The 12,868-nt window shown below is 43.9% G+C and overlaps 1 protein-coding gene across 1 annotated transcript in view; it reads left to right on the top strand.

Moving 5' to 3' along the window:
- Positions 1–12,868, top strand: part of dmxl1 (Dmx-like 1) — a 114,829-nt gene that overhangs the window by 42,808 nt on the left and 59,153 nt on the right. Inside the window, 6 exon segments of the mRNA XM_057832549.1 lie at positions 865–975; positions 1,341–1,510; positions 10,224–10,321; positions 10,438–10,603; positions 11,219–11,347; positions 11,564–11,690. Of these exon segments, the coding sequence (XP_057688532.1) occupies positions 865–975; positions 1,341–1,510; positions 10,224–10,321; positions 10,438–10,603; positions 11,219–11,347; positions 11,564–11,690 (801 nt within the window).

Raw genomic sequence — 12,868 nt, 5'->3', positions numbered from 1 at the left:
GGCTACGTGAGCCCAGAGTGATTATGGGACACGTAGTCCATATACTACATCGATGAATTATAAACCGCCATGACTGAATGGAAGTTAAGAAGGACAAATCAATCCATACCAGTGATTATAGATAATGCTGCAAATATTGTTAATTCAGTACGTGACACAGATGGATTGTGACCACAAATAGGATCTCTTGCTCATGTAGTAAACCTAGCTGCTGAGAGAGCTGTAGCAATCAAGTGTGCCCCGCCTCACTTTACAAACTGTAAAGATTGTTCTCAGCACTTCTATCCTAAATTTCTTCAGATCAGTAAGAAGTAAGCACATAGAGATAATGCACTAAAATGCATGTTTATATGATGGCAATTTAATCTTTGCTCGTTTGCACAAAAAAAAAAAAAAAGAAAGAAACAAAAAATAGTTATTATTTTTTTCAGAGCATTAAATGTATTGAATCAGATCGGAAATCGTGTCCCCCGTATCGAAAATCGTAGCGAACTGTGACTTAACTGTATCATTGCATCCCTATGGAACACCATTGCAGAAGCTATGAAGGGAAACGTTTTCATTTGCCTACGTGCTTAAGTTATTAATTGCAATTGTACTTTTTTTTTTTTCTTGAAAAACACATTTTATTTATTCTGTGTGGTATTAATATTGTTGTCTTTTCCTTAAGAGGCATGGTCTATTGTTTTTAGTTGTATTCTCACTGTTATTGTGAATTGTTTTTTTTTTTAAATTGGGGGGGCGCAATAATATCGCATATCGCAATAATTTATTAGATAAATTATCGCACACTAAAATTTGTTATCGCGACAGGCCTATTCCTGTGGCAATATTTTGAAATATGTGTGATTATTTTCTATGCAGGCGGCGAGACACTGGATGACTGCGGCCTGAAGTTTTTACTTGCTGTCAGACTGCACACGTTCCTATCTACCTCTCTGCCGCCAGCCCATAGAGCACAGCTTCTGCGGCAAGGTAAAGTGTTAGAGTGGACTTAAATTATTTGTAATATAAGAAAAGATGCATACTCACACATTTTATAATCGAACTTGCTGATTCAAAAGCACTCATTCTTTTACAGTACCACTTAACTAGCTAGAGTTAGAGTCAAATAAAAGATGAAAAATAAAACTTTTTGTAGTGTTTTTATAAGCCTTGAGCATAAAATCTCAATGAGAAATGGGAACAAGACACTATTCATCACCCTTAACTGCTACAGTAAAAACTTGAAGAGGGCATTGCAAGGTAAAAAATGTACACTACGCTTCGCTCATCTGTACTAAACATCTTAAGATTCTTGGCACCCTAACAACATGATGTTCATTTGTCCTCTTCTTTAGGCCTCTCGACATGTCATTATGCCTGGGCTTTCCATTCTGAAGCCGAAGAGGAGCTGCTTCATATGCTGCCTGCCCTCCATCAGGGAGAGCCCACCTGGCCTGAGCTACGCTCCATGGGTGTGGGCTGGTGGCTTAGGAGCACCAACAAGCTTCGCAGATGCATTGAAAAGGTGAGAAGGGATCCAAGGGACCATTATTACAGTTAAGGGGTATTTTTGTTTCCAAAGGATTGCACATGCAAATATGTGTGGGTCTGATGGGCCGGTTCGATCACTGGCAGCCGTCCCGGGCAAAATAAATTGAGCGTCAATCGCTGACAGTGTTAGCGAATGAGTTAATACTTAAAAATAGAAATACATTTAAAAGAACGAATCTTTTTTTTACCCAATTTCAATCCTCTGTTTAACCATGGTACCCGCGGGTTATTAAAAGTATTAAAAAAAGCATTGTATTTAGTTTTCCATTATTAAAGGTATTAAAAGTATTAAATTAGCTGTTGTAAGTCTGGAATTTTTTCACCGTGGTCTTCAATAAACTTCAATATAAATTTATGTAAATTTTATATAAATTTCAATAAACATCTCAGTGCAACCTAAATTATAACTGTGGCGGTTTTTTTTTTTTTTTTTTTTTTTTTTGTGTAAATCCATAACGAAAATGACGCATAGAATTGTTACGATGCACTGCACTACAAATCGAAATGCAACTCGTGCGTGCCAAACCACCACAACAGGCAAAACGGAGAATCCACCCACCTCTGCATCGGGAATGCGTCCGTTTGTCAGTGGAACGAAAACCCTGCAGGCAGAAGTATTGTGGATTCTGAACACCAAAACAGACCACCATTCATATACTTCAAATGACTCCATTGGAGATCTGTTTTGGATATTACGTCATTTTTGATCGGCATCGGATGTTGGTCATATTACGTTTTGTTTCAGAGGGAGCGTTCCCGATGTCGTAACTGTCTTTTGTAACGAATTTTCAGTTGGCAGGAAAAAAAAGCGCACATTTTCTTAATGTTTAAATAGTCTACATATTTTTGTGATCATTATAAATGCATAAACACAATGAAATAACGCTGGAAAATATTTGTTAAACATAATGTTGGTCAAATCGTGTTTTTTTTTTCCGGAGGGAGCATTCCCGACTTCTTAACTGCAGCCAATTTAAGCTCATCAAGACTTTAAGATAGAGGTAAAATCAGGCCTAAAAAATCCAGCCCGACCCGAACTGGTCCGCGGGTATTAAAGCCCAACCCACGTTTTGTGTGATAACATTTGTGACGATGTCTGCATAAAAGCCTGTCTTATGTAACAAATTCTTAGTTAGCAGAAAAAAACCCACACATTTTCTTAATGTTTAAATAGACTACATATTTTTATGATCATTATAAATTTATTTACACAACAAAATAACGCAGGAAAAGTTTGTTAAATATAAATAAACAGATGCGGTTTTGCGGACTCGCAGAGGGGAAGATTAAAAAGGGCTTATATAGGCATGCTCTGGCTCTGCAATGACCATACAGCGCCTTCTTTTTTTTTATCCAAATTATTTATTTTATAACAAGTATTCCTTAGTTTATCATTCATACATCGTTAATATATAGTTATTTCAAAAAGTTAGCGAGAAAGAACCCGACGTAATAATTGACATTTTAATTTTGGTCATGTTTTCAGTTTAATTTAGCTGTTTCCAGCTTGCTATGTTTATAATTGCAATGTTTGTTTACCGCTTTTCCTCTTAACTGCGAAGAGGGAGGAAGTTACATCGGCCGCCGCTATGATATTTAAGTCATCAGCCATCTGCTGTGACCCGGGAATTTATCGCCTGCTTTCACGCACACTGCTTCCCATGTCCGTCGACACGGGAAATTGTTTTCACACACAACTGCTGCACGGTTAAGTCCCGCGATATTCCCGTTGCTTTGGAGTATGTGATAGGGGCTCAAGTTACATCCAGATACTTTAGGTTGCAGTTCATGGGTCACGCGAAGGCAGTGGACCTGCTTAAACATTTCGGTTTGCCTTTCGAATTAAAGGGGAATCGCCGTTTTAACTCGAGTTACCCATGTTCACTGGGGTCTTGGCAGGTGAACTAGCGGCTAGCCTGTTACAGAAGATGGCTGGTCTGAGTCCTGTCCTCCTCCTCTTTTTGTCCATAACTATTGTGTGCGTGTGTGTGTTTAAAAAGATTCTGACAGACTTTATAATGTTACTTTAAAGTGTACGTGACACGAAAAAGCATGTTTATTTCATAATACACGCAGTATTTTATGCTCCTGAATGATATGGACCGCTTCGATGTGTGTGGAAGCGATCGCTATATTTATTTAGTTTTTTTAATCCCGCGCCATGAAAATGTGTGACTTCCGGCTTCGGTCTTGCATTGAGGAGGAGGGCGCTGTGACGTGTACGGTAGAAGGCGTCCTCTTCACTATACAGCGTACTGTTGTGTATGAGGACGAAGTATTCAGCTGATTTTGCGGATTAATACATTTATTTTTCGCATCACGCCAGCCAAACGGCTGCAGAAAAATCATTCTGTATGAGGGAGAGGCGTATGCGCCTTTTTGGAGTTTCAAAATGTTCCCATTCACCGTGGATATTGGCCAAAACAAGCCCGACTACAGTGGGAGCATTGGACTTACGAGGAAGTGAGTAAACATCTTGTTTAGTATTATGTCAAATATTAATACAGCTATTACAAAGTAAACACTACAAACTTTCTTTAAATAAAGGACTACTTACGTTTGATCATTGATAGGCATGTAAAAAGCTATCCTCATGCACATTAGCAGCACGTTAGCTCCACAACAACTGCAGCCGCCCTCCTCCGGGGTACGGACTGTAAATTGCTCTCCGCCGGGCGGTTTGCCGATCCGCACAGACAATCGACAACCCAGTCGTCATGTCAAATAATCCAGGCTAATTATGTGTGATTTTCCGCTTCGAAGACTTTGAAACATCACTCAGTTCGGTTAGTATGTCGGGTAGCTGTCATGCCTTTTGGTTTGTTTACATTCTCCGAAGCCGGGGAAGGGAAATGACATATGTCCGATTTAGGTGTCATAAAATATCGTTCGGGAGGTGCGACAGTAAAGGTGAAGTCGACAGTTTTGACCATTATGGAGTAATTATGCCATGTCGTCCTGAAAAAATGCATTTTTATTATTTCATATTCCATTTAGCACAAGACTGTTATTTGTCATGACCATGCCATTTATTTAGCAATTGGGGAAAATACTTGGATAAAAAGAATATCCTGTAAAAATATTGATGTAAAGAGACAGAAACAATGACATTTTGCAGCTCTTTTCGTCGCGTTTCCTCGTTGTGAATAGTTCCCCCTTGACAGGCTGACTGGTCCTTCTCAAGTCATTTATATAGCTATTGGGGAAAAATACTTGGATTAAAAGAATATCCTGTAAAAATATTGGAGTAGAGAGACTGAAAAAATGACATTTTACGGCTCTCTTCGTTGCGTTTTCCTCGTTCTGAATAATTCCCCCTCAATGGGCTGAATAGTAAAACCGACGAGCCCAGTCTACCGCTGACGTCATCCACCTGTTGGGGACGCTAAAGCCCTATAATGGTTGGCGTGGCTAACCATCCATCCATCCATCCATTATCTTCCGCTTAGTCCGGGGTCGGGTCGCGGGGGCAGCAGCTTTAGCAGGGAAACCCAGACTTCCCTCTCCCCAGCCACTTCAGCCAGCTCCTCCGGCGGGATTCCAAGGCGTTCCCAGGCCAGCCGAGCGACATAGTCTCTCCAGCGTGTCCTGGGTCGACCCCAGGGCCTTCCGCCGGTGGGACATGCCCAGAACACCTCTCCAGGGAGGCGTCCAGGAGGCATCCGAACCAGATGCCCGAGCCACCTCAACTGGCTCCTCTCAACGCGGAGGAGTAACGGCTCAACACCAAGCCCCTCCCGGATGACCGGGCTTCTCACCCTATCTCTAAGGGAGAGCCCGGACACCCTGCGGAGGAAACTCATTTCGGCCGCTTGTATCCGGGATCTTGTTCTTTCGGTCACGACCCACAGCTCGTGACCATAGGTGAGGGTAGGAACGTAGATCGACCGGTAAATCGAGAGCCTCGCCTTTTGGCTCACCTCCTTCTTCACCACAACGGACCAGTGCAGAGTCCGCATCAGTGCAGACGCTGCACCGATCCGCCTGTCAATCTCCCGCTCCCTCCTACCCTCACTCGTGAACAAGACCCCAAGATACTTGAACTCCTCCACTTGGGGCAGGATCTCATCCCCGACCCGGAGAGGGCATGCCACCCTTTTCCGGCTGAGAACCATGGTCTCGGATTTGGAGGTGCTTATCTTCATCCCAACCGCTTCACACTCGGCTGCGAACCGCCTCAGTGAGAGTTGGAGGTTGCGGCTTGATGAAGCCAACAGCACCACATCATCTGCAAAAAGCAGAGATGTAATGCTGAGGCCACCAAACCGGACACCCTCAACGCTTCGGCTGCGCCTAGAAATTCTGTTCATAAAAATTATGAACAGAATCGGTGACAAAGGGCAGCCTTGGCGGAGTCCAATCCTCACTGGGAACGAATTCGACTTACTGCCGGCAATGCGGACCAGACTCTGACGCCGGTCGTACAGGGACCGAACAGCCCTTACCAAGGGGCTTGGTACCCCGTAGTCCGGGAGCACCCTCCACAGGACTCCCCTAGGCACACGGTCGAACGCCTTCTCCAAATCCACAAAACACATGCAGATTGGTTGGGCAAACTCCCATGCACCCTCGAGGACCCTGCTGGTCCACTGTTCCACGGCCGGGACGAAAACCACACTGCTCCTCCTGAATCCGAGATTCGACTTCCCGACGAACCCTGCTCTCCAGCACCCCTGAATAGACTTTACCGGGGAGGCTGAGGAGTGTGATCCCTCTATAATTGTAACACATCCTCCGGTCCCCCATCTTAAAAAGAGGGACCACCACCCCGGTTTGCCAATCCAGATGCACTGTCCCCGATGTCCACGCAATGTTGTAGAGGCGTGTCATCCATGACAGCCCAACAACATCCAGAGCCTTTAGGAACTCCGGGCGGATCTCATCGACCCCCGGGGCCTTGCCACTGAGGAGCTTTCCAACAACCTCAGTGACTTCAACCCCAGAGATTGGAGAGCCCACCTCTGAGTCCCCAGACTCTTCTCCCTCCAAGGGAGGCGTGTCGGTGGAATTGAGGAGGTCTTCGAAGTATTCTCCCCACCGACTCACGACGTCCCGAGTCGAGGTCAGCAGTACCCCATCTTCACCATACACAGCGTTAATGGTGCACTGCTTTCCTCTCCTCAGACACCGGATGGTGGACCAGAATTTCCTCAAAGCCGTCCGGAAGTCGTTTTCCATGGCCTCGCCAAACTCCTCCCATGTCCGAGTTTTTGCCTCGGCGACCGCCGAAGCTGCAGTCCGCTTGGCCAGCTGGTACATGTCAGCTGCCTCCGGAGTCCCACAGGCCAAAAAGGCCCAGTAGGCCTCCTTCTTCAGCTTGACGGCATCCCTTACCGCTGGTGTCCACCAGCGGGTTCGGGGATTGCCGCCACGACAGGCACCAACTACCTTACGGCCACAACTCCGATCGGCCGCCTCAACAATGGAGGTGCGGAACATGGCCCACTCGGACTCAACGTCCCCCACCTCCCCTGGGACAAGGGAGAAGTTCTGCCGGAGGTGGGTGTTAAAGCTCTTTCTGACAGGGGATTCTGCCAGACGTTCCCAGCAACCTAATCACGCCCCTCCAGGTCTCACTGTCGTTGCCCACGTGAGCGTTGAAGTCCCCCAGAAGAACGAGGGAGTCCCCAGAGGGGGCGCTCTCCAGCACACTCTCCAAGGACTCCAAAAAGGGTGGGTACTCTGAACTGCTGTTAGGTGCATAAGCACAAACCACAGTCAGAACCCGTCCCCCCACCCGAAGGCAGAGGGAAGCTACCCTCTCGTCTACCGGGATAAACCCCAACGTACAGGCGCCAAGCCGGGGGCAATAAGTATGCCCACACCTGCTTGGCGCCTCTCACCATGGGCAACTCCAGTGTGGAAGAGAGTCCAACCCCTCTCGAGAGAATTGGTACCAGAACCCAAGCTGTGTGTGGAGGAGAGTCCGACTATATCTAGTCGGAACTTCTCTGCCTCGCACACCAGCTCGGGCTCCTTCCCTGCCAGAGAGGTGACATTCCATGTCCCAAGAGTCAGCTTCTGCAGCTGGGGGTCGGACCGCCAAGGCCCCTGCCTTTGGCTGCCACCCAACTCCCTACGCACCCGACCCCTTTGGCCCATCCCACAGGTGGTGAGCCCATGGGAAGGGGAACCCACGTTGCCTTTTCGGGCTGTGCCCGGCCGGGCCCCATGGGGACAGGGCCGGCCACCAGACGCTTGCCTTCTAGCCCCACCTCCAGGCCTGGCTCCAGAGGGGGGCCCCGGTAACCCGCGTCCGGGCAAGGGAAACTTGAGTTCATTTGTTTTACTCATCATAGGGGTCTTTTTGAGCCGTGCTTTGTCTGGCCTATCACCTAGGACCTGTTTGCCATGGGTGACCCTGCCAGGGGCTTAAAGCCCCAGACAACATAGCTCCTAGGATCATTGGGACACGCAAACCCCTCCACCACGATAAGGTGATGACTCACGGAGAGGGGCGTGGCTAACCAGCAGATTAAAAGACTAATTTCTCGTCATCTGCGCTTTGCTAAATTGTTGTATATAGTCGAATCGTCTCAAAATATGATTCTAATTCACATAATAATGCCATTTAAGACTTTTTTTCTCATGTCGTATGCTCTTTAAATGTGTTTTAATTGTATCTTCAATGTATGTGCATTCTTTTGTCAAACACACTTAGTAATGGAGGTTAAATTTGATGTTCAGTGCTTTATTTATTTAATATGATTCAATATGATCTAAATAATGGATTCAAGAAAAGTAATTTTCAGTTGAAATGGCATTAAAAAAGGTCTTAAAAGTCTTGAATTTAGATGTATCAATTCTGGGGGGACCCTGTTAACAAATGAAATGAGGATTTCAAGTTGGCTTTTGTATCTTTTCATTTCTCTGAAAGCGGCCCTCGGAGAAAAAAGTTTGGACACCCCTGGCCTGCACTCAGTTGTCTAATTTCATGACTTTAAATATTCTGTGATGCAAGTCATTAATGATACCTAAAGCGAAACATTTCTTTTGAAATGTTTTCACCACTTTTTCTCAGTTTTTCCAAGCAGATAATTAATTTAACACCCTCTATTTGAAATCTTAGTAAGCCAGCAAATTGTAGGTGTTTTGCTCTTGTTCTTTTGATATAGACAATGAACAATTATCACTTGTAATTACACCGAGATCAATTTGTTTTAACCTGTCATGTGTGACCACAACGCTCCCTTCAGGAACATTGCACAAATGGTTGTTTACCTAGGTTGCTATTAAAGATAGACCGATATGGGTTTTTCAGGACCGATAGCGATTATTAGTAGTTAGAGGGGTCGATAAATGATTTTCGAAGCCGATATTTGCAGTAAAAGCGTACAAATTGACATAAAAAATTTGGAATAATGCAAACAATTTTGTTTTCTGTCCGGAGCTTCTCACCCAAGAAAACTTTTCCTCTCACTCCCCAGTGTATATGAAGACAGCTTCTTGTTCGGAGGATTTGTCTCTGCCGCTTGTGGGTGGCGTGGTTCAGTGGTAGAGTAGTTTTTTTCTAACCCAGAGGCTGTGGGCTTGATTCTCCGCCTTGATGACCTCGTCTAAGTATTTTTGAGCAAGATACTAAACCCCACGTTGCTCCTGGTGCTGCGTCACCAGTAGGTAGAATAGGATATAGTGTGAAGTGCCTTGAGGGTCTTAAAAAGCTGGAAAAGTGCAATACGAGTGTAACTCCATTTACCATTACCATTTAACCAATCAGAGGACTGGGTGAATACTAGTGCAGGAGACAGGAAGCAGGAGAGAGACGCGCAGCTGCATCTGAGCCAAAATAACCCAGTTTTAAGTTGATAAAAAAAAAAAAAAAAAAAGGCCGATACCGATGTACGCCAAATTTCCAAATATCAACACCGATAATCGGCCCGGACCACTTAGTAAAATGAGATATTGACAAAGAAATACACACAGTTTTCAAAATTTTAATAACACACCTTAACTTTTCGTTCCAAACAGCGCCAACAAACACGGCAGTTATATAGCAGCGGCACGGAAGTTGCATAGCATCAGCACGGCGGTACAGCACACATTGGGCTGGTTATTAAAAACATAAAAGTCTCTGTTAGCAATCTTCATCTTCCTCCTGTGCACTCAAACCATGGAAGTATTCACCCTCAGTGTCGGATATGAAGACGCTCAGATACACTTCGCCACGCACCTACTCAGTCTCTCCTTCGCCGTCACGGCCTTGTATGTCTCCCATAATGAGGCAAATGCACTCCTGAGCCCGTGCTGTCCTCTTCGGCATGCAGCAGACTGGCCCCTCGAAACCCGTTGGTGATTGCGGACTTCTTTCCCACTGCTTCACGCTGCCAGGCTCTCCCGGCATGCCTGCACAATAGGTGCTCTTCGCATGAGACGAGTCTTGGCAAACGATCTCTCGCCGCGAGTCGTCAAAACAAGACGAGGGTCCGCCACCTCTATTCATGCACAAAGTACAAAGTTAAACCACCGGTCATAGTGCAAACAAGCGTCTTCCTCGACACTTATATTCCACGTGTCTCACTTCCACATTCCATGCTCGAGCGCCCCGGGCGGCCGTCAGAAAAATGCACAAATTGGCTGCATCATTGCACATGCCGCAGGATCCAAAATGAGGGGAAAAAAGTAGCGGCTTGTAGTCCGGAAATTACGGTACATAAATATAAACCTGTGTTGTTTCTCTCCTTTGTCAGGTTGCCAAGGCCACTTTTCAGAGAAGTAATGATCCTTTGGATGTAGCCATATTTTACCTGGCAATGAAGAAGAAGGCCGTGGTGTGGGGACTGTACAGGTAGATTTTTTTTTTATGTGAAGCACATGTGGAATATGTTTGCAATGAATGAAATTATGTTATTCTTGATTTGAAATCAATCACACAGGACTTAATGCTTTCGATCTGGTCTCTAGATCACAGAAAAATGCCAAGATGACTGAATTTTTCCGCAATAACTTCAGTGAAGACCGATGGAGGAAAGCAGCCTTGAAAAATGCCTTCTCTCTGTTGGGAAAGCAGCGTTTTCATCATTCAGCAGCCTTCTTCCTTTTAGCCGGCTCGCTTAAGGATGCAGTAGAGGCAAGTGGATCATAAACTTGAAAAGAAGTGCAGCTGTGAGTAATATGTCTACAAATTAATTTTGCCACAAGCTAAACATCAGTGGCAACTATATCTTCAAACCTCAGCAGCTTTTTACACAATGCAATCGAGAATTTGGGATATAAGATCCTTTGAAGTTCTACTTTCTTCATGGGATGCCATTTTTTTCCTACTACACCGATAGGCTCGCTGTGTTGAATAATGAGAGAGTGTTTTTATTTAAAAATTATATCGTGTATTAACACTCAAAAGACACAGCTCTTTTGGTTAACCTTTATTCATGAAGGTTACTTCTGTTTACAAAGACCCCAAAGCAATGAGTCATATTATTTAATCTGCATGAGTAACTACAACTTCTCTTAGCACTTTATTCAAATGAGCTCCATCCAGGCAAAGAGCTATCATTGATTTTGTTTGGTCTCTTTGGCTTAGAGGTAGTCTCATTGAAATGCACCTCACTCCTCTTTAGTAAGGACAAGTAGAAAAACAGCACTTCATCTTACCCTGAGTGAGCATTCATCTAATTTAACTTTTTCTTTATGAAGTCGAACTCCCTCAAAGCTTGAGAGATTTTGCCTTTATTTCCTCTCTCAGGTGTGTTTAGAAAAACTGCAGGACCTTCAGCTGGCCCTTGTGATATCCAGACTGTATGAGTCAGAGTTTGAGACGGCATCCACCTACAAAAAGATCCTCCAGAGACATGTGCTGGGACACGATAAACAGGTGCCGTGCCAAAGTCACACGCTTGAGGGGTTCTTGTTTTTCACTGGGAGATAACGAATCATTTGATGAGAGCAACCAGGTGTTGTTTTGATCCTCCATTGGTCTTTTGACAAGTATACTGCAGAGTTGCAAACAAAAACTCTGTATCCTTGACAACCATAAAATAACGTCTGCTGTCTTTGCGTCTTGAATAAAGAGTTGATTTGCATATTTCAGATACCAATGCATCAGGATCCCTTCCTGCGAAGCATGGCCCACTGGGTCCTGGAGAACTACAGCAAGGCCTTGGACACACTCTTAGTGCAGAATACCAGTAACGCAAAGTCAGGGTCCACTGACACTGGTACGTTAGCCTTGTGTTCCGCAGTTTACCCCTTATATGGTAGACATCCAATCCATTTTGACTGGGACAATGTCATTATGATACATCAGGCCGCAGAGCAAATTAAAAAAAAAAAAAATACAGTACTGTGCAAAAGTTTTAGGCAGGACACCTGCCTAAAACTTTTGCACAGTACCGTATATATATATTTTTTAATTATTAAATTTATTAGGATCACGGAAGCTTCCACTTGGGGAAAATATATACATACAGTATATCCTGTATATACATAATATAATAAAAATATACAGCACTGTGCAAAAGTTTTAGGCAGGTGTCCTGCCAAAAACTTTTGCACAGTACTGTATATATATATTTTTTTAAAAATATATTTATATTTACAGTACTGTGCAAAAGTTTTCTAGAAATTATGAAACCCGTTAGTCCAAAAAAATTAACAAAATCCATGAACAACCTGCTTCGTTATAAAAAAGCACAAGGTACAAACAGAGGGAAAAAAGACAAGACACAAGACATTTACATATATATTAATGTTCTTAAGCTTCTGATGTAATATACGTTTTAAACATGTTACTGTCACACCGAATCAATTTTAAACAAGAATAAAGTAGAAAAATGCTTGTCTTTTTTAAATGCTTCATTGAGTGAGTCCACTCAAATCCGCTCAAGATGCTTACTTACACACAATGAGTTGCCACAGCAACTGTTAAACAAGTTAAACGATGATTGACACATACAGCGCTTTCAAAGAGAGTCTCTGGCAAGATCAAACTTTAACGTCTGTCAATCATCATTAACTTTAATACCAACTCCAGTGCACTGCCTGACCAAGAAAAGTGGCAGGAGTGAGAGTGAGCGACTACGTGATCGGATCGGGAAATCTCTATGAAATACTGCAATTATTTATTTTTTTTTTTAATTGGGAAAAAAAATGCGATGGACTGAGGGCGCAAAGATTTAAGCGCGAAGTAGCGCGGGATCTGGTAATATCCGGCTTTTTCATATATGCTTATACCGATCTAAGACATACACTGGGTTATGAAAATACGTATACTAAATATATAAATTGGAGGCCGACCAATATGAGATTTTCAAAGGCCGATTTATTTTATTTATTTTTTTTCAATTCAGTCGGATTGTCGATATTTGCAGCCGATTTTGTAAGCAGATATTTGAGT

Source organism: Corythoichthys intestinalis, chromosome 3 (assembly GCF_030265065.1).
Source record: "Corythoichthys intestinalis isolate RoL2023-P3 chromosome 3, ASM3026506v1, whole genome shotgun sequence".
NCBI classification, from domain to species: Eukaryota; Metazoa; Chordata; class Actinopteri; order Syngnathiformes; family Syngnathidae; genus Corythoichthys; species Corythoichthys intestinalis.
The sequence above is the reverse complement of the archived record's forward strand: the minus strand, read 5'-3'. Positions and strand labels throughout refer to the sequence as shown.